The 26,518-nt window shown below is 54.6% G+C and overlaps 1 protein-coding gene across 1 annotated transcript in view; it reads left to right on the forward strand.

The window, feature by feature from the left end:
• Window positions 1-26,518, forward strand: part of KIRREL3 (kirre like nephrin family adhesion molecule 3) — a 115,378-nt gene that overhangs the window by 23,019 nt on the left and 65,841 nt on the right. Inside the window, exons 3-4 of the mRNA XM_036277257.1 lie at window positions 7,682-7,831; window positions 12,154-12,303. Coding sequence (XP_036133150.1) covers window positions 7,682-7,831; window positions 12,154-12,303 — 300 coding nt within the window. The remainder of the gene's footprint in view (window positions 1-7,681; window positions 7,832-12,153; window positions 12,304-26,518) is intronic.

The raw sequence follows: 26,518 nt of genomic DNA on the forward strand, positions 1-26,518 counted from the left end.
GCAGCCCGTCCCCTGGAACACTGCTGTAAAATCACTGTGGCCTTTATAATCTCAGCTTTTCATAGCAAAATGCCTCTTTCCTCCCCAGGAAGCAACTGAGAATTGAGGGGTAACCTCAGACCAGGGGCCAAAGGAGTGGGTTCAGAGAGAACCACGGGGTCTCCAGCATGTTAAGTGTCTCGCGCACACACAGAGCCAGGGTCAGACCGCAGCACTGAGGGCTCCTGGGACCTCCCAGCTCCAGGTGGCGATGGTCCAGTCTGTGCTAACGTGAGCCAGAGCCCCGAAAGGAGCCCGGGGTGAAGGGCCGTGGGGAGAGCTCCGAGTGCATCGCCCCCTGGCCTGCTCCTCTGCAGTTCCCTCGATACTGTTCAGTTCTGGCCAGGGCAAAGGTTGGGCTGGAAGGTCTCGGGCAGATTCTTGCGTTGCCAGGGGCCAAGAACCATAATAAGGGCCTTAAGATGGGGCTCGGAAACAGGACTGCGGGGCCTGATGTCCCTGCTCTGTCATTCGGTGCCCGGGGCCCCAGAACAGACTCACCTTCAACGGGGTTTGATATGGTTCTACCTCCTAGAGCTGCCTGTGGGGAGAATTCAATCACATAACCACGTAAAGCTTTTAACACATGTTTACATTCAATGAACGTAAGTTATTATCAACTCTATAACAATAAAAATATTATTTATAGTATATACCTAGTTATATAATATGCATATAACATTATTATTATATAAATAATGACTATTTATATAATAAAAAGTACCGATAATTATTATACCTCCCCTCTTTTTTATTGCTGCTGCTGTTGTTAATCCTCACCCAAGGATAATTTTTCCATTGATTTTTAGAGAGAATAGAAGGGAAGGGGGAAAGGGAGAGAGAGAGAGAAACATCAATGTGAGAGAAACACATCTATTGGTTGCCTCCCACACGTGCCCCAACCAGGGCCAGGGATCAAACCTACAACCAGGTATGTGCCCTTGACCGGGAATCAAACCTGTGACCCTTCGGTGCACGGGTTGATGCTCTAACCACTGAGCAACACCAGCCAGGGTATACCTCCTTTCTTTCATACCCCCCACAGCGGCCAGTACAGGGCTCCATCCTGAACCCTAATTGGCGGTGTTGACCAGTGGTGTTGGGAGAAGGTCATGTAAACTTAGGGAAGAACTGAGAAACTGCTTTTCACTCCAAAGATTCTCTGCCTCTCTTTAGATTCTCTGAAGGGGCTGCCTGGTTGGTGGGGTGGGTACCTGTTTGAGAATCAAAATCAGATTTCAGGCCCTTATGTCAATAGCCAGCATAAGATAATGGCAAGAAAACAGGGTTTGCAGCCAGAGGCACTTGGGTTTGAATTACACCTGGGCCACAATATGACCTTGAATTACACCTGGGCCCACTGCATGACCTTGAATTACACCTATGCCATGATATGACCTTGAATTACACCTAGGCCCACTGCATGACCTTGAATTACACCTGGGCCCACTGCATGACCTTGAATCACACCTGGACCCACTGCATGACTTTGAATTACACCTATGCCATGATATGACCTTGAATTACACCTATGCCATGATATGACCTTGAATTACACCTAGGCCCACTGCATGACCTTGAATTACACCTGGGCCCACTGCATGACCTTGAATCACACCTGGACCCATTGCATGACCTTGAATTACACCTAGGCCATGATATGACCTTGAATTACACCTAGGCCATGATATGACCTTGAATTACACCTAGGCCATGATATGACCTTGAATTACACCTAGGCCCACTGCATGACCTTGAATCACACCTGGGCCCACTGCATGACCTTGAATCACACCTGGACCCGCTGCATGACCTTGAATTACACCTAGGCCATGATATGACCTTGAATTACACGTAGGCCCACTGCATGACCTTGAATTACACCTAGGCCATGATATGACCTTGAATTATACCTGGGCCCACTACATGACCTTGAATTACACCTAGGCCACGGTATAACCTTGAATTACACCTGGGCCCACTGCATGACCTTGAATTATACTTAGGCCACGATATGACCTTGAATTACACCTGGGCCCACTATGTGACCTTGAGTTACATCCCGGTCCACTGCATAATCTTAAATTACATGTGGATCTACTGCGTGATCACGAATTACTCCTGGACCCAGTGTGACCTTGAATTATTCCTAGGTCCATTGTGTGACCTTGAGTCACACCTGGGTTTACTATGTGACCTTGAATTACACCAGGGCCCACTGCATGACCTTGAATTACACGTGGACCCACAGTGTGACCCTGAGTTACACCAGGCCCACTGTGTGACCTTGGTCATGTCACTTCATTTTTAGGCCCCGGTTCAGCTGAAAGCTGTGTGTGATAACAGCTAACTGGCACTGTAGTTGCATTCGAAGGCCTGACATAAAGCAGGTTTTCATGAATAACTCAGTTACTTTTGTCCTGTAAAGCCCACCTCCTTGAGACCCCGGCCCCTCCCCTTTCTTTCCACTTCATGCCTTCTGTGTGGTGTGCTCGGCACAATGTCTGTCTAATCACTCGCTTACAATGTAAAAACGGTTTCCCTACAGTAAGTACAGATGTCAGGAGACACTAGAGCAGGTAAGCTACAAGAACCACAGGCCGTCGAACAGACTCGGCCAGTGCTCACCCAGCAGGCAAGGCGTGGAGAAGGCAAGGTGGAAAGGGTCCGTGGCCCTGCCCTCAAGGAGTTAACCCTCTGCTTCTTATTTACTTTTATTTGTTTGGCATCTAACAAACATGTAGTAGGTGCTCAATAATGTTTTGAAGAAATTAAGGGAAATGAGAAGGAGGAAAAGGGGAGGGGAGGGGGAGGAGTAAAGAGAGAAGATGAAGATCTCCTGGTGATAGTGCCCAGAGGTACAGGCAAAGATCAAGGTGGGGGCAGAACTGGCCCTTCAGGGACATCAGGGCTGGCCAGGGAGGCCTGGAGGGGTACCCCAGGATGGAGGGACAGCCAGGACTCCAGGTAACACCCGTGATCAGCCAGCACAGGGCTGCCACTGAGCACCCAGGAAAAAGGGGCAGATTTCGGAGAAGCTCGCAATGAGGATGGAGTGCTGTCCTGCACTCAGGGAGATCCACTAGATTCCGGAGAAGCTCACAATCTGGGATGGAGTGCTGTCCTGCACACAGGGAGATCCACTAGATTCCAGAGAAGCTCACAATGAGGAAGGAGTGCTGTCCTGCACACAGGGAGATCCACTAGATTCCGGAGAAGCTCGCAATGAGGATGGAATGCTGTCCTGCACACAGGGAGATCCACTAGATTCCAGAGAAGCTCACAATGAGGAAGGAGTGCTGTCCTGCACACAGGGAGATCCACTAGATTTCGGAGAAGCTCGCAATAAGGATGGAGTGCTGTCCTGCACACAGGGAGATCCACTAGATTCTGGAGAAGCTCGCAATGAGGAAGGAGTGCTGTCCTGCAGTCAGGGAGATCCACTAGATTCCAGAGAAGCTCGCAATGAGGATGGAGTGCTGTCCTGCACACAGGAAGATCCACCAGAGTTTCCACCTCTCGGAAAGGGGAAAACGTGAGGACAGTGGCGATTTTGAAAAAAAATCCAGGGTGTACCTGAAGGCATTCGTGGTCTGTGTTAAGCACCAGGTTGAGGGCCTGGACTTCGGGTCATGCCATAGGAATGGAGAGGAAAGGCTGGATCTGAGAGATGTGATGGAAGAAGGCTGGGCCAGACCTCTTGATGGGACAGAGTAAAAGTAAAGCATGGCCCTGACCAGTTTGGCTCAGCGGTTAGAGCGTCGGCCCACGTACCAATGAGTCATGGGTTTGATTCCGGTCAAGGGCACGTACCTCGGTTTCAGTGCGTCCCAGGCCCTGGTCGGGTCGTGCGGGAGGCAACCAGTTGATGTATCCCTCTCACATCGATGTCTCTCTCTCTCTGCCTCTCTCCCTCCCTCCCACTCTGTCTGATGATAAATAGAAAAATGTCCTCGGGGGAGGATTTTAAAACTAAAAATAAATAAAAAATAAAATAAAGCATCCACAGGGAGGCCGCACTGACTGCCAGGCTTCCCACCAGAATAACACCATGGGACAAAATGAGAAACTGAGGCAGGAAGCTTAGGATGGGTGGTGCGAAGCGTGTTGAGTCTACAATGAGAGCAGGGCTGAGGCGATGCAGCACCTGCTCTGTGCTCAGGTCGGAGCGCGGGGGCTGGGGATACACACCAACCCCCTGGAGGGAGGGACCCGGTCACAGGCACCTGTTCCCACAAGGCAGTGCAACACCTGCCCCAGAGCAGGTCTCAGTAAAGGTGTGCTGAAGAAACACACGTTCTCAAGGGGCCTCCTGTCTGCTTGCTGGAATGCCCAGCACATTACGGAAGATGGTCCCAGGCTCACTCAAATGTCACTTTTTTGGCGAAGGTAACAGGGGTCTAGCAGACGGGGCGAGAGGAGAGGTCAGGGGCATTCTTTGGGCGAGGACCTACCCCACGGCTTTTGTGCTGTGTTCCCAGGGGTCTTGAGCTGGAAGGGGAGGCCTCGAGGTCTGTCCCATGGCTGAAAGGAAGCGGGGCCCCCCTCCCCATGCTCCCCGCCCTCAGCACCTCGTCTTTCGTCTACTCTAGAGAGTGACACGGGGCTTACGATTCTGTCTGGGAAAAGCATTCCATTTATTTCAAAGAAAACAATGTTTTTTTAGTGTTTTATATTTGGTGTGTAAAAATTAAAAGGAGGCTAAAAAGAAAATTGTCCATTAAAGCCCTAACCATTCCCTCCCCCAAAATAATTTGCAAATTGTATTCTTTGGGTGGTTTCTTGAGACCATCCTGTGTGTTAATCTCCCCCCAGAAACATTCTCTCCATAGAAAAGCTGAGGGGATCCAAACAGACAAAGGGTGAGAAGGAAACTTCTCGCGAAGCCTGCTAGGGTGGGTGGATCTGAGACTCCTCCAGCCGGGCCACGCACGCTCTTCCCTCCCCGTCAGCTCCTTCCTGTAGCCCCATGTCTGATTTAGGGGGGTCCTCCGCCTGCTCCAGCTCCTGGTTCTGAGACACCTCCAGAGTGGAACTGACCCTCAGTGCCCACCTCCAAGGCCTGCTTCCACCGGGCACGCCTCCCTCCAAGCCTGGTTTCCACGGTGACAGCCCAGTGTCTCCACAGTCCGGGGCCCACCTTGGCCCCCCAGCCTCTCCAACCCGGTGCGTCCTATGCCCAGCTCTCCGGCTGTGCTCACCAGCACCAACAGGAAGCGGGACCGGGGGTGGGGCCAATGGGACAGTTACCCACTTCAGGGGTCCCCATTAACGACATTTCTGAGGGCTTGGGCACCACTTTGCTCAGGGCTTTCTAGTACAACCCCCTCACCTTCCCGCTGACAGCCTGGGAATTCTCTCTGAGACACCCCAGCAGCTCTCGGGCTGTCTCCACACTGCCCTTCTTGGGAGCAAGATTTGGGCATAAAAGGAGCTGAGAAATCATCAGAGCCTCTCTCCCCACCCACTCCCACCCTTGGCTTCCTCACTCTCAGCTTTCCCCTCCCCCCTTCCCCTGGCCTCTCCTCCCCCCCCCTCACTTCCCTCCTTTCCCCTCCCCCCTTCCCCTGGCCTCTCTTCCCCTCCCCCTCACTTCCCTCCTTTCCCCTCCCCCCTTCCCCTGGCCTCTCCTCCCCTCCCCCTCACTTCCCTCCTTTCCCCTCCCCCCTTCCCCTGGCCTCTCCTCCCCTCCCCCTCACTTCCCACCTTTCCCCTCCCCCCTCTTCCCCTGGCCACTCCTCCTCTCCCCCTCACTTCCCTCCTTTCCCCTCCCCCCTCTTCCCCTGGCCTCTCCTCCCCTCCCCCTCACTTCCCACCTTTCCCCTCCCCCCTCTTCCCCTGGCCACTCCTCCTCTCCCCCTCACTTCCCACCTTTCCCCTCCCCCCTCTTCCCCTGGCCACTCCTCCTCTCCCCCTCACTTCCCACCTTTCCCCTCCCCCCTCTTCCCCTGGCCTCTCCTCCCCTCCCCCTCACTTCCCTCCTTTCCCCTCCCCCCTTCCCCTTACTTCCCCCAGCCCCTCTTTTTCTTCTCTCTCCCCTCACTCCCCCCCCTCATGCTCTTCCTCCCATCTCCTTTCTCCTCCCGTCCCTTCCCTCCTTCTCTCTCTTGTTTTGGTGCCAGGAACAGTCTAATTACAGCAGAGAACCTGAAGAGACAGAGAGGAAAAAACACCTCACCACACATAGCTGATTAAAATGTCCTATGAAATCTAATTTGTAAAGCTCAAATCAGAAGAAAAAGTGTTACTCCCACAATTCAGTGCCAGTTTGATTGTTAATGAGACTCCTCAGAGACCCAGCCAGGATCTCATCAGGTCGGAGGCTCCGCTCCCTGCCCACCTGCCAGACTGGCGCCTGTGGACTCCGCCGTCCGTCTGGGGGCTCCGCCGCCGCTCCGTCTGGGGGCTCCGCCGCTCCGTCTGGGGGCTCCGCTGCTCCGTCTGGGGGCTCTGCCGCCGCTCCGTCTGGGGGCTCCGCCGCCGCTCCGTCTGGGGGCTCCGCCGCAGGCTGCGAGAGCTCTGCCAGCCCGTGGTCTGTGCTGGGCGGGACTCTGTGTCTCGGCCTCTGGGGCCATCCCGACTCTTGGGGTGATGGGGAGGCCATGGCAGCAGCCTGCCGCCAGGTCCCGTTTCCCGGGTTGTCTGTCTGGACCCGCAGAGCCGGCTGTGGGAAAGGAGGGCTCGGGAGTCAGTGGACCCACTGCTGTTCCACCACTCTAGCTGTGTGACCTCAGGCAGGTTACTCTGCCTCTCTGATCCTGGTGTCTGCTGTAACATGGGGCTATTTCTGCCCTGAAATGGAATGTAATAGGTTACAGGAGGGAGGGCGTGTGAAGCAAGGTCGCACTGCGGGCAGGGGCTCGGGAACTCTCCTCGCCCTGTCGCCCATCCAGTGTGGCCCCCCGCAACATGCTCACACCACCCCCTTCTCCAGCAACCCCTCCGGGACCAGCCTGCGGGGTCTGCACGCGGCATAGCTCGGTAGATGAGAACAGTCTTTGGAGCCCAAAGTCTGGGTTCAGAGCCTAGCCCTGCCCTGGATGCACCCTGGACAGTGTGGTTCGCCTCTGACCCCTGTGAAATAGCATTGATGCGTCCACTGTGGGGGTGACAGCTCAAGGCGAGGCACACTCAGCACCTGGGGACCACCGCAGACCCTGCGACTCGCCCGCCTCCTTGTGCCTCCTCTGGTGGCTATGAGGACGGAACTATGAACGAGCTAATGGTTCAAGTCCTAGAACGATGCCTGGCATGCTGTACGCTGCGGCCGTGTTGAATGAATGCGGACTGGCCGGCTTAGATGGCCCAGTGCCCTCTCACTTTGACGACGGGAGGGGCATGTGTGGAAGCGGGTACAGGAAGTGGTGTTCCGTAGGACTTAGCCCGACGGAAGGGAGAAGCATGTCCCAAGGGCAGTGAGTGGCAGGCGTGGCCGGTCTGGGGAGGACGGCTGGACCCGGTGTGAGTGGACGGCTGGGGGCTGAGGAGGCTGTGGTGGGGATCCAGCCCCTGCAGGCAGGGGATGAAGCTGGGCCCCAGGCAAGAAAGGAGGTGCTCTGGGGCAGGGGTGCCCTTGTCCCCTGGGCCAGCCGGGGCTCCGCTGCTCCCCGCAGTAACTGACCTCTGCTTGTCTCCTTCCTAGGCCAAGTGTACTCCTTCAGCCAGCAGCCCCAGGACCAGGCCGTGGTGTCAGGGCAGCCGGTGACACTGCTGTGCGCCATCCCGGAGTACGACGGCTTCGTTCTGTGGATCAAAGACGGCTTGGCTCTGGGTGTGGGCAGAGACCTCTCGAGTGAGTACCCCCAGACCTCCCCGGGGGGGCCTGCAACCCATCCGCCTCACCCACCCACCCGCCCTCCTGGGGACCCATCCCCAGCTGCCATGCAGGTCCACGGGCAGAGACAGGCTGGGCAAGGCCCGGGCCCAGGATCCCCAGGGCCCAGAGGACCCCTCTGACAACGGGTGCTGAACCAGCACTGACCCCTCGATGTGGGGATATGTCCTAAACCCAGCACAGCGCTGCCCAGGAGGGTCTGCTCTGAAATCACACAGGATTCACGTGAAGTCAGCTTCCCAGAGGTAACGTGTTCGTCCACTTAAGTCACAACTGGTTCTTCCCAGCTCCCATCTATGGAAGCAGGCCCAACAGACAAGGCTCACAGGAAGCCTGGGGATTTAGGAGTCCCCATGTGACGGGAAGAAAAGAGGAGAAGCGTATGAAATAACGTCCAAGCCCTCATCCGCCCACCGGCCCTCTGTTGATCAGTGATGCACTGGTGGGCTCCTGAGACCACTGACGGCTGCCATCCGAGCTCCCCGGTCGGCGCCATGCCCTGTCATCTGTTAGCTGTTGTGAATGTCAACCCTAAAGCCCATGGAGATGTCTTTCCAATCTGTCCTCTCCTCCGGGAGAAAACGGAATAGAATCGCCCTCCTGGTCACTCCCCACCCTCCATTATTCTCCCCCATTGGGGAGGGAGGCATGTGACTACTTGCCAGGCTTAGCAGAAAATGTAAAATTCGGGACCAGGGATCTGAGTGTCTCTGCAACTGGGGCATGGCCGAGGGTGGAGGAGGAGGGAAAACTGTGTATTCGACTGAGCAGTAGCTTTGCCGCTCTCCTGGGTGCAGACACAGGAAAGATCGAAGTGCACTCTGCAACAGGATGGTCCGGGAATTAATATTTTAAACCGTGAGTTATGTCTTGCCAAAAATGTATATTGAAACATTATAGCCACGGTCAATAGCATCACAGGATTTGAGTGCTGCAGCCCAACTGAGCGTAGAGGAAACACACAGTAATATCTCCAGAATATATCGTGCTGCCATAAAAACCTAAGTATTATGGGAACCCGCCACGTTCGGGGACTCTGAACTCCCTTACGCTAGAGGAACTGGGGGAAGGGCACAGCTCCCCACACTGGAATCACGCAGGCTCTGCACATCCCTGAGCTTGGCCCAGTATTGTTGCTGGTTAAGGAGGCTCCCGAGTTCCCAGGCAATGGTTTGCAGCCTTCAGTCAGGAACTGAGGTCTTGTTGATCGGTGGCCAAGAGGAGGCACCATCCCCGTGGATGGTTCACAGACTGGTATTCATTGCACAGTCCACTGAGTCTCCGGCGTCATCCCCATGAATGGCTTCCTGGGGTCCAGGACTGGGACCTGCTAAGTGCTAAAGGACCACGGACTCTGAGGACCTGGGGTCTGCTTCCCTTGTAACTTGACTCCATTTATAGGAAGGAGGTTGCCCCCCTCCCTGCAGAGCCAATGAAGTCAAACTCCTGCTAAAGCATTTCCTCTGTATTTGATCACCTGTCCCCAAAATAGCATCATGACAATAACGACAGATACTTACATGCCCAATAAATACTGATGAGGAATTGAGAGTAATAGGTCCCCATTCACTTCACAAGTATTTGCAGGGCACTTAATGCCACAGCATTCTCCTGTGGGGAAACTGAGGCTCAGCCCTGCGGGACGTCCACCTGCGTTCAGTCCACCGGGGACACGCCCCAGCTGAAGACCTCGCTGTCTTTCTGGTCACCACGGCTGGAAGAAACAGTCCAAGGAAGCGACTGATAAATATTCTCCCTCATGTTGATAGGACATTTTTCTCCTAAGAAGCGCAGATGTTTTCTCATGAATCTACAATGATCCACAGAGAGAAAAGGAAGGATTTTCCCCTTTATGTGACAGGTAAACACAGTCACACTTGAGACAGAAATTGGTTCAAATATATCCCAAAGCCCAGTGCCTAGAGGCCTGGCTTCGAAGCCCCAGGTGGCCCAGACACCCAGTCCGCTCGCACTTAGAAAGACAGAGACCTCTTTGTTGCCCTACCTCGCGGTCACTTCCACATAACCAGTATTTGTAGACTAACTATGCACCAGGTACTTTGCATAGATTGTCCTGTCTAATCTTCGCCAGAACTCTGCCAGGTACTGGGATAGTTCCCCTTCACTGATAACAGGAGCACAAGAGGTAAAAGTAACCAACCCAAAAAGCACCCAGAGAACGTGACAGGCTGACATCTGAACCCAGGCAATCTGGCTGTAGACGCCAGGCTCCCAGTAATGTTGTCTCCCCCGAGAATAGCAAGAGGGAGCAATGATGCTGTGGAAGGAGCTAGGCCCTTCCTCAGAATCTGTTCTTCTGGGCTGATGTTTTCCGAGGATGCTGCCAGCCCTGGGGAAGGCATCATAGCTCTGTTGCCTAATTAGGCAAATGCAAACAAACCCATCACTGGTGTTTCCAGCAGCTCCTGAGAGTGAAATCGTGGCTGATCGCTTGCTTGCAAGACAACAACACAAGCTCCAGCCAAGATGCCTTCAGGAGAACAGGGACTAATCACAGGTCCAGAGGCCGGGCTGAAGGGGCTGGCGTGGTCAACCAGATACAGTGAGGGCAGCAGCAGCAGGGAAGGACGGGGCTAGAAGCCATTTCTAGCCCTGGCCCTGGGGGAGCCAGCTTAGCTCACCTGGGCTCCTTCCCCAAGCCCGGTAGAGTGCGGGAAGGGTGGGCAGGACACAGCTGGCTGCCCTGTGAGCCTCTCTGGCCAGGCCTAACAGCTGTGGAGGGCAGGGCCATTTGATTGCGTGATGGGGACAATGCTAGTCATGAAGACATGAGCCTAAAGGGCTCGGCCGCACAGGGAGCACCCACAAAGCATACTGGGAAATCTGGCAGAAAATCACAGCTGCTTCAGGGACCAGGAATGGGTGGCCCTGTATAGCTCACCCCCCAGGGAGAGCTGCCACCTCGGGAAGACCCTTAGCTCATGGGGGTGGAAGGGGACTTTGAGCTCCAATATTCTAATCAGGGTAGAACTCTCCTCTGCAGTGTCTCTGACAGATGATCATACAACCTCTGCTTGAATACAGCTAGTGACAGGGACCTCACTACCACCTTTGGCAGCCCAGATTCTATTGGACACCTCAAACTGTTAACAATATTCTAACAGCATTTCCCCGTACTCATTCTGCCCATTGCTAATGCTGCCCTTGGGGGGTGCAAAACCACACCTACTCCCCACCGAGAGACGGAAGCATTTGAAGACAGAGAGCTCCTTCTTGCATGTCCTTCTGTCTGTCTCTGTGTACGTCTCTCATTGTCTAAGCCTTAGTCCTCCCTTTTAGCGGCCAAGTGGGCTCAATCCTATGACACCTTTCTGAGCAGTCACACTGCTCAGTCACCCTTGCGGAGGTCCTTCTGCAAGAGAGCAATCTGGGGCTGCCCAAGGGTGGGCGGGCCTCTGAGGAGAGAAGGGGACCAGACAGGGGCAAGGACCTGGGACGGACTGCTAAGGGGAAGCAGAGCTCAGGTAAGGGGGGGCATGGAAACAGATCCTTCTGAGAGACACTAAGGGACTTTAGGGCCCAAGACCCAGGAAAGGGAGGGTCTGCCCAGCCTGGCCGCTGGGACTTACGTGGGCATTTATAGTCAACCCACACAGCCACAGGAAAGCTGATTAATGATTTATCATGCTCAAGCGTTTATTTATCTATTATTCATCTCCAGTGTACAAGAGACCCCAAGTTCCTAAGTGTCCTGAGCACCTCACAAGTGCTTAATCAGACACTGGGGTTCGGGTTGGGAAGGAGGAGAATAGTGTTGCTTGTGGTTCAAAGTGACCAGAGGCTCGGGCATTGGCAAGGTGGCCTGGATCCTCCATCCCGAAGCAAGACTTGTCCCCAAAGTCACTCTTAATCCTTTCCCAAATCACTTTCTGTGTTGTCCCTTCTCTCTCTCTTATTCCGTCTTCTGTCTGTCTGTGGATCTCAGCCTGGGCCTCTCAGTCTCTCTGTGTGTCCTCATCAAATTGCATGTCGGCTTGGTACCCACACTGAGGTGCCCACCGCTGTCCAGAGTGAGAAGCCCGCTGAGTCTGTCCACACTGAGCATCTCCCTCTCTGTTCTCTCCCCCCCTCTAACAACCGCTTCCCAAAGCCATCGACAGTTCCCTTACACACACACTCTGCCCAGCACCTGGGAAACTCATCTCTGTGCTCCTCACGCTGACATCAAGGCCCTGCTCAGGTGTGCGCCACGGTCCTGTGTTACATGAATGTCACCTCCACCCCGGACCAGCCCCTTGATGGGCCTGCTGTCCCCACAGGTTACCCACAGTACCTGGTGGTAGGGAACCACCTGTCGGGAGAACATCACCTGAAGATCCTGCGGGCAGAGCTGCAAGATGACGCCGTGTACGAGTGCCAGGCCATCCAGGCCGCCATCCGGTCCCGCCCTGCGCGCCTCACCGTCCTGGGTAAGAACTGCCCGCGCGTGGGGCAAGGGTGCTGTGGGAAACACCGCGGGCTCAGTTCCGGGAGGCTTCCTTCAGGGGCCTGGCCTGGGAGAAGCCCCAGGCCTTGTCCCCCGGGGCTCTGGCCATGGCCTCCCTGTGTCAGGAACCCCTCCCCACAAAGAGGGGAAATGAAAGCTCCTGCCCTGGAAATCAGGAGGCCAATGCCCCTTACCTATGGCCTTGCCCGATGCGTGTGTTCGACTCCAGCTTAGGGGGCAAATAAGAGCTCCTGGATGCTCGTCTATTCAGTCAGAGAGCATGTGCTTCACGCGGGGAGACAGAGAAAAACGTGATGCGGCTCTGAGTCATTTCTTTCTGGACTGACCTCCCTCAGGGTGCTAGAAACCCCATGTGGCACCTCCCCTGTCAGAATCCGCCTGGAGCTTGATTGTCCCCCTGGTTTCAGCATCCACAGGGACCCCCACACCACTGCCCGTTCCTTCCCCGCCCGCTCCTAGGAGCCCTGGGCAGCCCGCGCCGTGCCTGGGAGACTCATTTCAGGCTCTGATTCCAACTCATACCTTTGCTCTTGGTCCCTTCATCTCGGCTTCCTGGAGCCCAGTGTCCCTGGGACATCCTGCCTGAGCAGGTGCCCCGCCTCCCTCGGGCAGCCCTGCCTGCACACGGTGGGCTCGCTGCCTCTTGAGTTCTCTCTCCCTGCACCTCCTTCCTCTCGCGAGATGCGGACCCAGGCGGCCTGGGGACAGAGCAATGCACACAGTCACAGTGTCTCGGTTCACAGGAGTGTCAGGGTCCTGATTTACACAAGTATCAGGGCCTCGGTTACCCGAGTGAGGGCCTCGGTTTACCCGGGTGAGGGCCTCGGTTTACGCGAGTGAGGGCCTCGGTTACCCGAGTGAGGGTCTCGGTTTACCCGAGTGAGGGTCTCGGTTTGCGCGAGTGAGGGCCTCGGTTTGCGCGAGTGAGGGCCTCGGTTTACGCGAGTGAGGGCCTCGGTTTACCCGAGTGAGGGCCTCGGTTTACCCGAGTGAGGGCCTCGGTTTACCCGAGTGAGGGCCTCGGTTTACGCGGGTGAGGGCCTCGGTTTACGCGGGTGAGGGCCTCGGTTTACGCGGGTGAGGGCCTCGGTTTACGCGAGTGAGGGCCTCGGTTTACGCGGGTGAGGGCCTCGGTTACCCGAGTGAGGGCCTCGGTTTACCCGAGTGAGGGCCTCGGTTTACGCGGGTGAGGGCCTCGGTTTACGCGAGTGAGGGCCTCGGTTTACGCGGGTGAGGGCCTCGGTTTACGCGAGTGAGGGCCTCGGTTTACGCGAGTGAGGGCCTCGGTTTACGCGAGTGAGGGCCTCGGTTTACCCGAGTGAGGGCCTCGGTTTACCCGGGTGAGGGCCTCGGTTTACCCGGGTGAGGGCCTCGGTTTGCACGGGTGAGGGCCTCGGTTTGCACGGGTGAGGGTCTCGGTTTGCACGGGTGAGGGCCTCGGTTTACACGGGTGAGGGCCTCGGTTTACACGGGTATGATGGGGGTGAGGGTGAGGGGCCCGGTTTACCCGAGTGAGGGCCTCGGTTTACCCGAGTGAGGGCCTCGGTTTACCGAGTGAGGGCCTCGGTTTATGCGAGTGAGGGTCTCGGTTTGCACGAGTGAGGGTCTCGGTTTGCACGAGTGAGGGTCTCGGTTTGCGTGAGTGAGGGCCTCGGTTTGCGTGAGTGAGGGCCTCGGTTTACCCGAGTGAGGGCCTCGGTTTACCCGAGTGAGGGCCTCGGTTTACCCGGGTGAGGGCCTCGGTTTACACGGGTGAGGGCCTCGGTTTACACGGGTGAGGGCCTCGGTTTACACGGGTGAGGGTCTCGGTTTGCACGGGTGAGGGTCTCGGTTTACACGGGTGAGGGCCTCGGTTTACACGGGTGAGGGCCTCGGTTTACACGGGTGAGGGCCTCGGTTTGCACGGGTGAGGGCCTCGGTTTGCACGGGTGAGGGTCTCGGTTTGCACGGGTGAGGGTCTCGGTTTACACGGGTGAGGGTCTCGGTTTACACGGGTGAGGGGGTGAGGGCCTCGGTTTACACGAGTGAGGGCCTCGGTTTACGCGAGTGAGGGCCTCGGTTTACCCGAGTGAGGGCCTCGGTTTACCCGAGTGAGGGCCTCGGTTTACGCGAGTGAGGGTCTCGGTTTATGCGAGTGAGGGTCTCGGTTTGCACGAGTGAGGGCCTCGGTTTACACGGGTGAGGGTCTCGGTTTACCCGAGTGAGGGTCTCGGTTTACATGGGTGAGGGTCTCGGTTTACGCGAGTGAGGGTCTCGGTTTACATGGGTGAGGGTCTCGGTTTACGCGAGTGAGGGTCTCGGTTTACATGGGTGAGGGTCTCGGTTTACACGAGTGAGGGTCTGGCTGCACGGCTCTGGCAGCCCCCCTTGAAGACCTCCACCTGTGCCTGCCCAGCTGTCGATGCAGGTCTGCGGGACATAACTGTTGTCCCAGATGAGAACCTGAGGCTCGGAGAAGCAGAGGGCCCGGCCCAGGGCCTCCGGGTGAGAGCCCTCGCACCCTCACCGCCTCCTCAGGGAGTCTGCCAGGCGCCTGGGGCGGGGGGTGTCTCAGCAGCCAGAAGAGGGGCTCAGACTCTGCCCTACCCACTCTCAGGCTGCTGCGGCTCTGACGCGGGGTCAGCGCCGGGTGCTGCCTCCTCGCCTGGTAGATAAGGCGTGCGCGTGGCCAGGGTGAGATGAAATATTTACGAGAGTGTCAGGTTATCTTCAGATCTACACAGCCAGCACACAGGCAGATTAGCCCAAGCACAGCAGCAGACAGGCCCCGGAGGACCGCTTACCAAGCTCAGCCTGGCTGCTCCAGACGGGAGGAGGAACGGGCCAACCTCAGAACCGGCCGCCACCTTTGAGCCTCCGGCCTGCGATGAAGGGAATGGAAGTAAGCCGGCTGGGCAGGGTAAACAGCTGGGCCTGAGGCAGGAAGGGGCCTTCGGAAAGTCCTCAGGGACATTCAGAGTGGAGCAACCGGCTCCATCTCCCCTGAGACGGGGACTACAATGGGAATAGGTGGGGGTGAGCGAAGAGAGAAGGAGGATTTAGTGCCTAATATGTCTTCTGGTTTGGGGAGATTGCGAAATGCCAGGACAGATTTGCTCAGCGAAGTCGTAGCATCTTCATCTTCAGAGGTAATTCAGCCCCATCCTCGAAAGAATCTGCCTCCTGCTTCGCTGGTCCCTGCGAGAGGTCCCAAAGGATGCTGAAAATGAGGCAAACCCGGGCACTGCCCACTCACGCTCCACGCAGGACCTACAACAGATGGAGATGATCTCATCCTCAAGTTGTTGTCCGGGTATCAGAGCCTTGCCAGTCACACCCGGCGATTTATAGATTCCTTTCCTTCTATCACGGTTAGATAACCAGGTCCGAGTCATTCCGAATGTCTCACAAGAGGGAACCCAGAGGCAACGGCACGTGCGGGCGCCCCCAGCTGACTTACACGCAGGCGCGACCCAGATTCTCCAGTTCCGAGCCAGAGCCCCCTGCCTGGTCTCCGTGTTCCTGAAGGCTGCAGAAGCTCCTTTGTCTGGCTGGTTAAGAAGCAGGCTTCTGAAGGCCGGGCTCGGGGTCTGATCTCAACAGACTTGACTTTGCCGTGGGTCATATCCAGGTGGCATGCGCTGCCCCTTCTCCCTCTCCAGGGGCACAGCCCGGCACTGCCTCTGGGCACAGCGCTGGGTTGTGTGGGGAAGATGTTTGATTTCGGTGTGGGGGTCAGTTGAAGAGGCAGAAGGGAGGGTTTCCGGAGGCCCTGGCAGGATGGCCAGGGTAAAATTCCTGCAGCCACAAAGGGAGCCTGAGCAGGGCCTTTCCTACAGACCCCACAGAAACAATTCCTCCTAGACTCACCCAGCTCTGCCTACTGTCCCCCCACCCTGCCCCCGACTCCGCAGGGCCACCCTAGGCCTCCACCCCTGAGCTTGTCCGCAGGTACCAGCCCTCGGATGGCCCTGAAGGGCTCTGCCTGAGGCACCGACCTGGCTGAGTTCTGGCGGTGTACAGCCCCACCTACTGCCCTGGAGAGAGGCCCTGCACGCAGGAGCTCCCAGCCTTCTGGAAAGGGAGCCCTGGTCTGTGCACCGTGGTGGTGAGCCAAAGCAGCTGTTCTAGCAGAGGGGAGAGGGCCGTGTCTACCCTGCCCAGCCAGCTTCCCAACCAAGACCCCATCTGCTCTGCTTGACATCTCAGCCTGGGAAAATGTCCCAGCCGGTTCCCCAGGGGGACGGGGGAGCAGCCTTTCCTGTGTCCCGGAATGAGAGCGCTCCCTAATTTAGTCTGTATTTGCCTGAGATCGATTTTTAATTAAATAAAGTAAGAGCCTGATTAGAACCTGCGGAAGATGTGAGAGCAGAATCAGATGGTATTCTGGCAAAACTGCAAAGCAAACACTTTGGCTGGAACACAGGGGACCCCCAGGAGTCTTCCATCAAAGCGCCACGTGAGGAGGGCAAATACGAGAGACTGTATAGCCAGCAGATGTGCACTGTGAAACCACACATCTGCTCGTGCTTGGAGAAGCCGAGGGCCCGCTCCCAGAGCCTGCGCGGAGCTCCAGGGAGGGCCCGGGCACTCGGGCCCGGCAGCCAAGCCTGGAGTCACAGACATATTAATTAGCCTATGTTTCCAGCTCGCAGATGTAATCAGGCAAGGAGCAACTTTGAGCTGGGCATTTGCTACCTCCAGAGGCAGAGAGGGAGGGAGCTAGGGAACCAGGAGGGGAAGAGGGGGGAGGGGCTGGGAGCCCGGTCCAGGCTGATAGCAGGCAAGCTGCAGGCCCTCTGTGACTCAGCCAGCCAGGGACCAGGCTCTTGACTCAAGCCGGGTCGAGACTTGCATCTTTCCACCCCCAGAACATCTGAAAATCATGGTATCATGGAAAGAGCAGCAGACTGAGGCCACAGCCCTGGTCCTACCATGAACCAGCTGTGTACTTGGCCCTGCTACTCAGCCACTCGGGGTCTCAGTCGCCTCATCTGTAAAATGAAGGTGGTGATAAATAAGAGGATCTCTAAGAACCGTACAGCTCCCAAAATGCATGGCTTCTAAAATAAGGACCAGCTGTTTTAGGAAAGTGCTCTGACCTGCACAGGACCTGGGATTCGTGTGATGATGGAGGTGGAGAAGGTGACCGTTTAGTTATTTTAGATGCTTTCTGCTGAGAGGGTGGAGCTAGGACCTCTCCAATCCCACCCAGCCCCGGGATTCGGACACGGGCTCTACCTTAACCCAGGGCCCACCTCTGCACGCAGCCTCCACACGCCTTGGGCCACCTCTGCAGACACACAGCTCAGTTGCCCATCATGAGACCCCCAAGCACCTGTGCAGAGCTGGGGTTCAGGAGGAAAAGCCCCGGGAGGAGAAATACCTCTGTGCAGCTTATCTCCGGGGGCCTTGGGCAGGTCCTCAGGGCTGGCACTGGGTCTCGGGTTCAACTCTCTTTAACCAGCACTTAGTGCAGAGTAGGTACTCAGTGATATTTGAAGATTTTTAATGAATGAATGAATGAATAAAGTTTCTGGTTTTTACTATAAAATCGGGATAATGAAAATACCAATCTTTTAGCCCTGGCTGGTTTGGCTCAGCAGTTAGAGCATCAACCCATGGACCAGAGAGTCCCGGGTTCGGTCCCCGCTAAGGGCATGTACCTCGGTTGCAGTTTGTTCCCAGCCCCGGCTGGGGTCATGTGTGGGGGGTAGCAACCACTTGATGTATCTCTCGCGCATCGATGTTTCTCTCTCTCTCTTCCTCCCTCTCTCCCTCCCGCTCTATCTGAAGATAAATGCGAAAATGTCCTTTGGTGAGGATAAAAAAAAAATTACCAATCTTCTAGAATTGCTGTGAACATCAGACTAACACGCACACACGCTTGCACACACACACACTTGTACACACACTTGCACACACTTACATACACACTTGCACACACACGCACACATTTGGGCTGCTCCTTCTCCCACCTGCAGGAACCCCGGGGTGGAAAACATCGTAACCGTTCCAGGGCCAGACTGAAGGGGGGATATTGCATTTGATTTCCCTAAGTGCCCAAAAACTTGGGAAGCAAAGACGAGGACCCAGAGCAGGGAAGAAGTGGGTGCCAAGGAGTTGCTCAGCAAACATTTCCTGAGCACATATTGTGTGCCAAGCACTGATCTAGGTGCGTGAGATTCATCCGTAAACAAAAGAGAAAGCAGCCCCTGCCCTGCGGGAGCGGGCATTCTAGCAGGGAAACAGACAGCCATAAATAACAAACAGATTAAACAGGTAAACTGGCTAGTTATGCTGGGTGTCAGCTGGAATAAACACTAGAAGAAAGAGAAGGGGGGGGGGGCTGGAAGCAGGCAGGGGAGGGTGGTGGATGTGAGATTAATTATTTACAGAGGTATTTTCCCAGTCTTCCCTCCCCTCCCCTCCTCTTCCTGGCTGTTCTAATATTAACTGCTGTCTGTAGCTCCCATCAGAAACAAGGCTTCCTAAACATGAATTATTTAACATGGAGACTAAGTCAATTCCAATAAAAAGGGTGTCTTTAAACTGATGTCAGCCCCAAATACTGAGAGGGGCAAACAGATAAGGCCCAACCGTGTCCTTACCTTGTGCCTTTTTCAAAACCACGCAGCTCCCCCCACCAGCAATCTCCTGGGTCCACTGTGTTGGCAACACCCCGACTCCTGACCCCCTCATCTGGGGAAGTGGGCCCAGAGAGAGGCAGTGAATAGCTCGGCTCATGCAGCCAGGAAGGCAGAGCTGACCCAGAACCAACGAGCACTGGTTTCTAAGCCGTTCTAGAAACTGGTGGCAGGAAACCCAGCCACAGTCACCCTGTCAGTAGGGCACAGTCTGAGTGGGTCTTCAGGGCTGAGAAAACACCGCGCAGGACAAACCCAGGCTCCCTTCACAGCACACGAGGACTCTGAGGCCTGCCCTCTGCTTTCTCTCCAGCCCCAACTCTGCTACCCCCTTCTCCGAGGACAGCAACCAGCCTGTGGCTCCCTCCACTCCCCACACCTCCGTCTTTGTTATTGTGTGTTTCCGCCTAGAATGCCCTTCCCACCGCTCTTCCCTTGGCTAACTCTTGCTCGCCTGTCAGAACTCATCTAGGATATCGCCTCCTCCGGGAAGCCCTCCTGAACTTCAGGTGGCCTGACTGTCCCCCTCTGCCTTCAGTACACACCTCCATCACAACACTCAACCCAACACTTTTTAAAGTAACTGACAGTTACATTTCATGCAGCAAGCCTGTCAGCCTTGCCAGTTACCACTGTCGCCATTGTGGGTGTTACTATGCTTCCTGCAGTGTTAGGGGACCCCAACAAGCAACCCCTCCTTCTCGGGGGACCCGACTCCCGTCCTGGGGAAGCGACCGTTCGGCCCAGCCTGCTTCCTGCAGCGCCCGAGCTCCAGCGCCTGGGAAGACAAGCGCATTAGTTTCCTTATCTCCTCATCAGGCGTGCTTGGCTTGGGCCCGGCCTGGTCCTGGGTGCCCTATCTCATCTGTGCTGTGGGCCTGTTTCCTGCCACATCCATTACCCTACAATCACCCCAAATAGGGCAGAAAATAAGCCAGAGATGGAAGATTAGAACAAACTAAGCAGACTTATCTCTGAAGTTCCAGATGGAAGCCCTACTTAACTCTGGTGCCCTCCCCCACCCCCACCCCTGCCTGCTCCTCCCCACTCCCTACTGCTACACTCCCTCTTGGGGCCCCTGGCCACCCCCAGTGTCCTCTGGTCCAGAACCTGGTTCCCCGCCTCTGCACACCCTCTCTGCCCTCCCGGTTTAACCCTGTGCTGACCTGCTGGACACATGACAAGACTAATAGTCTCTCTCCTAAATTACAGTATAAGGTCCCTGGGGCCTGGTCTCTAAGGTCCACTCTGTGGGTTCAATGCCATATGCCCCGAGTGGCAGCCCATAGCAGTCGTTGATGGAGGGTGGGGTGTGAGACAGGGTGAGACCCGAGCACTCTGTAGCCGAGTGCCATTGGGTCCAGAAGTGTTGACTTGGGGGTTGAATCACTCGGGACACCCCCATGCTAAGATCAGCCCCCCAGCCACGGTCTCCCGGGCCCTGTAGTGTGCCATGTTGCCGTGGAAAGGAAAGGCCTCTCTGCTTGCCCCACCCCTCCCCGTTCTCATCTCGATGGGGTGTCAGCAGAGTTCACTCCCCTAGCGGGGGCCCATCCATCACGGCAGGAAATGAGGTGGGACGCAGTCAAGGACCCCAGGGAGGCTGGCGATCCATTAGAGACACAGGCAAATGTAGCAATGTGGACAGCAGGGGGCAAGCAGGGTCCTCTCCGAGCAGGGGACACCTGATGCCAAGGATCACAGCCCCCACGTCCCCACGTGGCATTGCCAGGTCGGCCGGAACAGACGTGGGCCATGAGAGGAGAGCTGCTGGCCTACGTGGCCTCGCAGGAGTGGCCCGACGCCCGACACTGCCTTGGGGGCAGTGCTCACCCCCTAAGGCTGGAGGCAGCGGCCCAAACAGCCCCCAGGCCAGCCGCTCCCTGCCCCTTCCTCGAGCACGTGGAGATTCCACGGGCGCCCACCCAGGCTCCACGGCACACGCTCAGTGCCCAGCCTCCTGCTCCTCCGAACTCCCAGCGCCCCCCCCCCAAACCACAGACTCTCGGGCAGCCCTGCAGTGCTCAGGTGTGACCCCCCACCCAGGGCACAGGCACGGGCACTTCGGCCAAGGGCCCAGTCCTGCCGCCGACCAGCCTTGAGACATGAGACAAAGGTGCTTCACCTCCCCCCGTCTCCCTGGCAGTCAGCTGGAAAGAGGACGTACAAATCCACCCCCCAGTTTGACTCTGCTTCTCCTCAGTTGATTGTGGTCGGGGTCAGGCCTGGGCTCGTGTCCCGAGTCCCCGTTCCCTGGCTCCGAGAGCAAGGCTGTGTCTAACCGAGCGCGGCCCAGGAGAGGCTGAGCAAGGGGAGCATGAGCGTGGACCACGGGAATCTGCACCCCAGGGCCTTGCTCCCCTGGGCGGCCGTGGCTTCCAACATCCCCTCGCACCTGGGAAACAAAGACAAGGGCCCACCTGTGTGGGGGCGTCTCCTGAGTCCCCACAGGCATCCAGCTGGTTATGCATGTCTCATTCACACATGCCTCGCCTGCAGGCCGAGCACTGGCGTGCACACACACACACACACACACACACACACACACAGAGTTCTGAGCTCAGCTGAACAGCAGGCAGGCCCCCCTGGTGGGAAGACACGAGAGAATCAGTCACTGGGGGGAAGTAGACAGATTTTGGTGACCCTCCCCCTAGGTTGGAGTAGGGGCGCAAGATATGCCCAGCACGAGGCCTGCCACTCTATCAATCGCCCGTTTGAAAAATGAAACAGGAAAGAGAGTCACGCCGCCCGAGAGGGCAGACTGGGCCCCAGTCCCACGGGAAAGAGCTGCCCCTCTCCTGGCTCCAGACCCCTGAGCACGGTGCGTGCCACACCCAGGACACTGGCTGGCAGGCCGAGGCCAGCCCTGGGGAGCCTGTGAGGCCGAGCTGGGCTGGGAGACCTCTCAGGATAAAAATAGCTCCCTTCTTCTCCGCTCTGACCTCAGCCTGGGCTGAGACGAGGGCTTCATGGCAAATTATGGATTTAAAACTAGCCATGAATCTCCATTACAGCATGAAATGAGAAAGGAAAACGCTACCAAATGGAAGCCTTCCCTCAGCAGCCAACGGGGCAGGGAGGGGTGTCCCCTTAGCACGGTTTAGCGCCTAAGTCACAAAGCCCAAGGCAGGCTCCCAGAGGTCCAGTCCCGAAAAGAGAAGGCCCGGAGGGTGGGCAGGGGCCGGCCTCCAGGAGAGCCTGCTGTCCACGCCAGCGCGGGACGCCACAGCGGAGGAGCAGGCAGGGCCCGCCAGCAGGAGCCAGGGCCGCGGGCACCTCTCTGCAGAGGAGAGAGATCCGGCTACTCGGGAGTGGGCTCGCCAGAGCTCTGTGATTTTGTTGCTGTGTTGGGCTGGGACCCGGGACCAGATGCCGCCAGGGCAACCCCACACACGCCCTCATGCACCCTCTCACCAGGCAGGCCCCGTGGCTCCTTTCACAGATGAGAAAGATCACACACAAAGGGACCCACTAACTTGCCCAAGGTCACAGAGCAAGAAAGAAAAAGAGTGAGAATCTGAACTCGGGTCCTTCTGGCCCCAAAACCTCTGCCCTTTCCGCTAAGTTGGCCCCACCCTCTTCCACAATTTCGGACTCCCCCCCTTCAGGTAGGGGCTGCGAGGCCCGTCTCCCTCCAGCCCGGGACTCAGAGCCTTGTCTGAGCCCTCACCCTGGCCCGGGGACCCCAGGCAGAGAGGTGGCTGCACAATGAACCCGAGGCTTCAGAAAACCCTTCCTGGCTACCCCGCTCCCCAGAGGCACGTCGGGAGCCAGGGCCCTGAGACCCGGTGTCCATTCTCCATCCCAGCCAGCCCCACTGCCAGGGGACTGCCCACTGGCCTTTCCCCACCTCTCGGACGCTAAACGACCCTGTCCACGTGGAGGGGGCTTTCCTAAGTGGGAGGGTCACAGGCGCCCAGAAGCCCACACAGCTGCCTCTGACCCACAAAAGTAAGTAGCTGAGCCCACAGCCCAGGAAGACTGGCTTCCAGACGGGTGTCACATTTTCACAAACCTATCAAGGTGTTTGTAAATGTTTATAGAAAGGAAGATTTTCCCATATGTAAATATATCAAGAAAGGTGTTAGCAGCTGAGAAGTCACCCAGTGCCAGGAAGGAACACCACTGCAGCCTCCGTGGGGAAGGTGAGGACAGGGGTGCAGCTGGTGGCCACACAGCCCCCCCCCCCCGAAGAGCTGAGACTTCTCTCCCCGATCACACCGCTCCCTCCACCCTGCACGCGCTTCTCCTCCGTCTACACAGAGAGACACAGTCACTAGGATGCTGGAGAAAACTCATTTTACATGTGGGCCGACTGGGGTCAAAAAGGAAAGAAAACATACCAGTGGCCGCAGGAGAACCGTCCTCCCCGAGTCTTCAAGATCGAGAAAGCCGGGCTCTGCGCACGGGTCACTGGGGACGCCCAGTCTTTCCTCCAGTCCCAGTCCCAAATACCAGCACGGCCCGAACAGCAGTTCCCCTCATGAGCACAGCCTAACCTTGGAGATGACGCCCCCACACCTAACCCCGATTAGAGAACTCGAGTGCTGGCAGGACCTGCCGGTCAAGGGTTCCTTATTCAGTCCCATTTTCAACGCTGTGTGCACACCTTCCGCGCGCCAGGCACCGGTCTAGGCGCTGGGAGTACACCTCAGTGATCAGAACAGATTAAACTCCCTGGCCTTCATGGAACTTATATCCCAGGACAATAACAATAAACATAGAAAGGAAATGTTATAGTATTTTTTGTTTATGTTTTTTTTTTTAATCCTCACCCGAGGATATTTTTCTATTTATCTTCCGATAGAGTGGGAGGGAGGGAGAGAGCGAGACAGAGAGAGAGACGTCAATGTGAAAGAGACACATCGACTGGCTGCTTCCCGCACGACCCCGACCAGGGCCTGGGGCTAACTGCAACCGAGGTACGTGCCCTTGACCCGAATCGAACTCGGGACTCATTGGTCTTCGGGCCGACGTTCTAACCACAGAGCCAAACTGGCCAGGGCTGGCTCACTTATTTTCATTGCAGAGTAGCACCCGTTGTGTGGATAGACCCCATCCTGTCTGTCCTTTCATCGCTTGGTGGACATCGGGATTATTTCCAGTCTGGGGCTGTTATGCATGAAGCTGCTGTGAACATTCACATATAGGTGCATGTGTATGGATGTGTTTTCGTTTTTCATGGGTAGATTTCTAGGTGTGGAATATCCAAGTCATGTGGAACGTTTAAGCTTAACTTTTCAAGAAGGTGCAAAACTACTTTCCACAGCAGCTGTGCCCGTTTATTTCCATTCCCGCCGTGAATGAGAGTTCCAGTGTCTCCATAATCTCATCAATACTTGTCATAGCTGGCCTTTTCTATTATGGCTCTTCTAATGGGTTTGAAGTGATACTCCATGATGGATTTAATTTGCATTCCCCTGATGACTAATGATATTGAGCATCTTTGGATGTGATGATTATCCATTCTTTATCTCCTTTGGTAAAGTGTCTGTTCAAATCTTTTGCTCATTTTTAAATTGAATCATTTGTCTTATTGTGTTGTGAGCATTCTTTATATATTCTGAATACAAATTCTTTTTTTTAATATGTTTTTCATTGATTTTTTTAAGAGAGAAAAGAAGGGAGAGAGAGAGAGAGAAACATCAATGTGAGAGAGAAATATCAGTCGGCTGCCTCCTGCACGCCCCCTACTGGGGATCGATCCCGCAACCCAGGCATGTGCTTTAATCTGGGATCAAACCAGGACCTCTCAGTCCATGGGATGACACTCCATCCACTGAGCCACACCGGTTAGGCTGAATATAAATTATTTATTAGATATTTAATTTTCAAATATCTTCTCTGTTTATAGCTTGTCTCTTTACCTCTTTAATGCCATCTTTTGAAGCACAAAACGTTTTCATTTTAATCACATCTGTTAGTTTTTCTGTCTTTTATGAATTGTGCTTTTGATATTATATCTAAGAACGCTGTTTAGCCCAAAGTCACAGAGATTTACTCCTATATTTTCTTCCACGTGTTCTACAGTTTCAGCTCTTACATTTAGTCCACAATTCCCTTTAACTTAATTTTTGGGCAGTTTGTGAGGTAAGAAACTAAATTTATCATTTTTGCATCTGGTTGTCCCAGCATCATTTGTTGAAAAACACTCTCCTTCTCCCCACTGAATTGCCTTCGCATCTTTTTCAAAACTCAACCTATCTGGACTACCATGATGCATTGATGCATTGATCTATATGTCTGTTCTTTTGCCAGTACCGCCCTATCTTAAATACTATAACTTAATAGCAAATTTTGAATTCAGGAAAAGGAAGTTCTCCAATTTTGTTCTTTTTCAAAATGGTTCTAGCAATTTTGGGTCCCTTGTATTTCCATGTAAATTTTAGGATCAACTTGTCAATTTGTACAAAATGGTTGCTGGAATTTTTATAGGAATTGTATTAAAGCTATAGACCAATATGAAGAGAATTTCCATCTTAACAACACTGAGTCTTCTAATCCATGAACATGGACTGTCTTTCCATTTATTTAGATCTTTAATTTTTCCCAGCACCAATTTTTAGTTTTCAGTATACATCTTGTACTTCTTTTGTTAAATTTATTCCTAAGTATTTTATTCTTTTTGATGCTATTGTGAATGAAATTGTTTTTTTAATTTCATTTTCAGATTGTCCATTGCTAATATATAGAAACACAAATGGTTTTTGTATATGGATCTTAGATCCTATAACCTTGATAAACTCCTTTACTAGATTTTCATTTTCTTAGTGGATTCTTTAAGATTTTCTATCTATTGCCTGGCCAGTGTGGCTCAGTGGATTGAGCATTGTCCCATGGACTGAGGTCCCCATTCGATTCCTGTTCAGGGCACACGCCCGGTTTGTAGGCTTGATCCCCAGTAGGGGGCGTGCAGGAGGCAGCCGATCAATGTTTCTCACATCAATGTTTTTCTCTCTCTCCCATTCTCTCTCTCTCTAAAAAAATCAATAAAAACATGTTTTTAAAAAGATTTTCTGTATATAGGATAATTTATATAAGAATAAAGACAGTCTTCTTTTCTAATTGGATGCATTTTTTCCCTTACTGGACAAAACTTACTGTACTAGAACTTTCTGTCCTAGAACTAAACTTACTGTACTAAACTTTCAGTACAGAGCTGAATAAAAGTGGTGAGAGCAGGCATCTGGCTTTATTCCCAGTCTTAGGAGAAAGCATTCCGTTTTTCACCATAAAGTATGTTAAATGTAAGTTTTTCATAGATGCCCTATATCAAGTTGAGGAAGCTTCCATCTGTTTCTACTGTGTTGAGAGCCTTTACCATGAATGGTATTGAATTTTGTGACATTCTTTCCCTGCATCTATTGAGATGATTGTGTGGTTTTTGTTCTTTATGTAATAGGGTATATTACATTAATTGATTTTCAAATATCAAACCAGCCTTGAATTCCTGGGGAAAATCCCACTGGGTCATGGTATATAATATTTTACTCATGTTGCCAGATTCAGTTTGCTAATTTTTTGTTGGGGGATTTTTATGTATATTCATGA

Source organism: Molossus molossus, unplaced genomic scaffold (genome assembly GCF_014108415.1).
Source record: "Molossus molossus isolate mMolMol1 unplaced genomic scaffold, mMolMol1.p scaffold_m16_p_22, whole genome shotgun sequence".
Taxonomy (NCBI): Eukaryota; Metazoa; Chordata; class Mammalia; order Chiroptera; family Molossidae; genus Molossus; species Molossus molossus.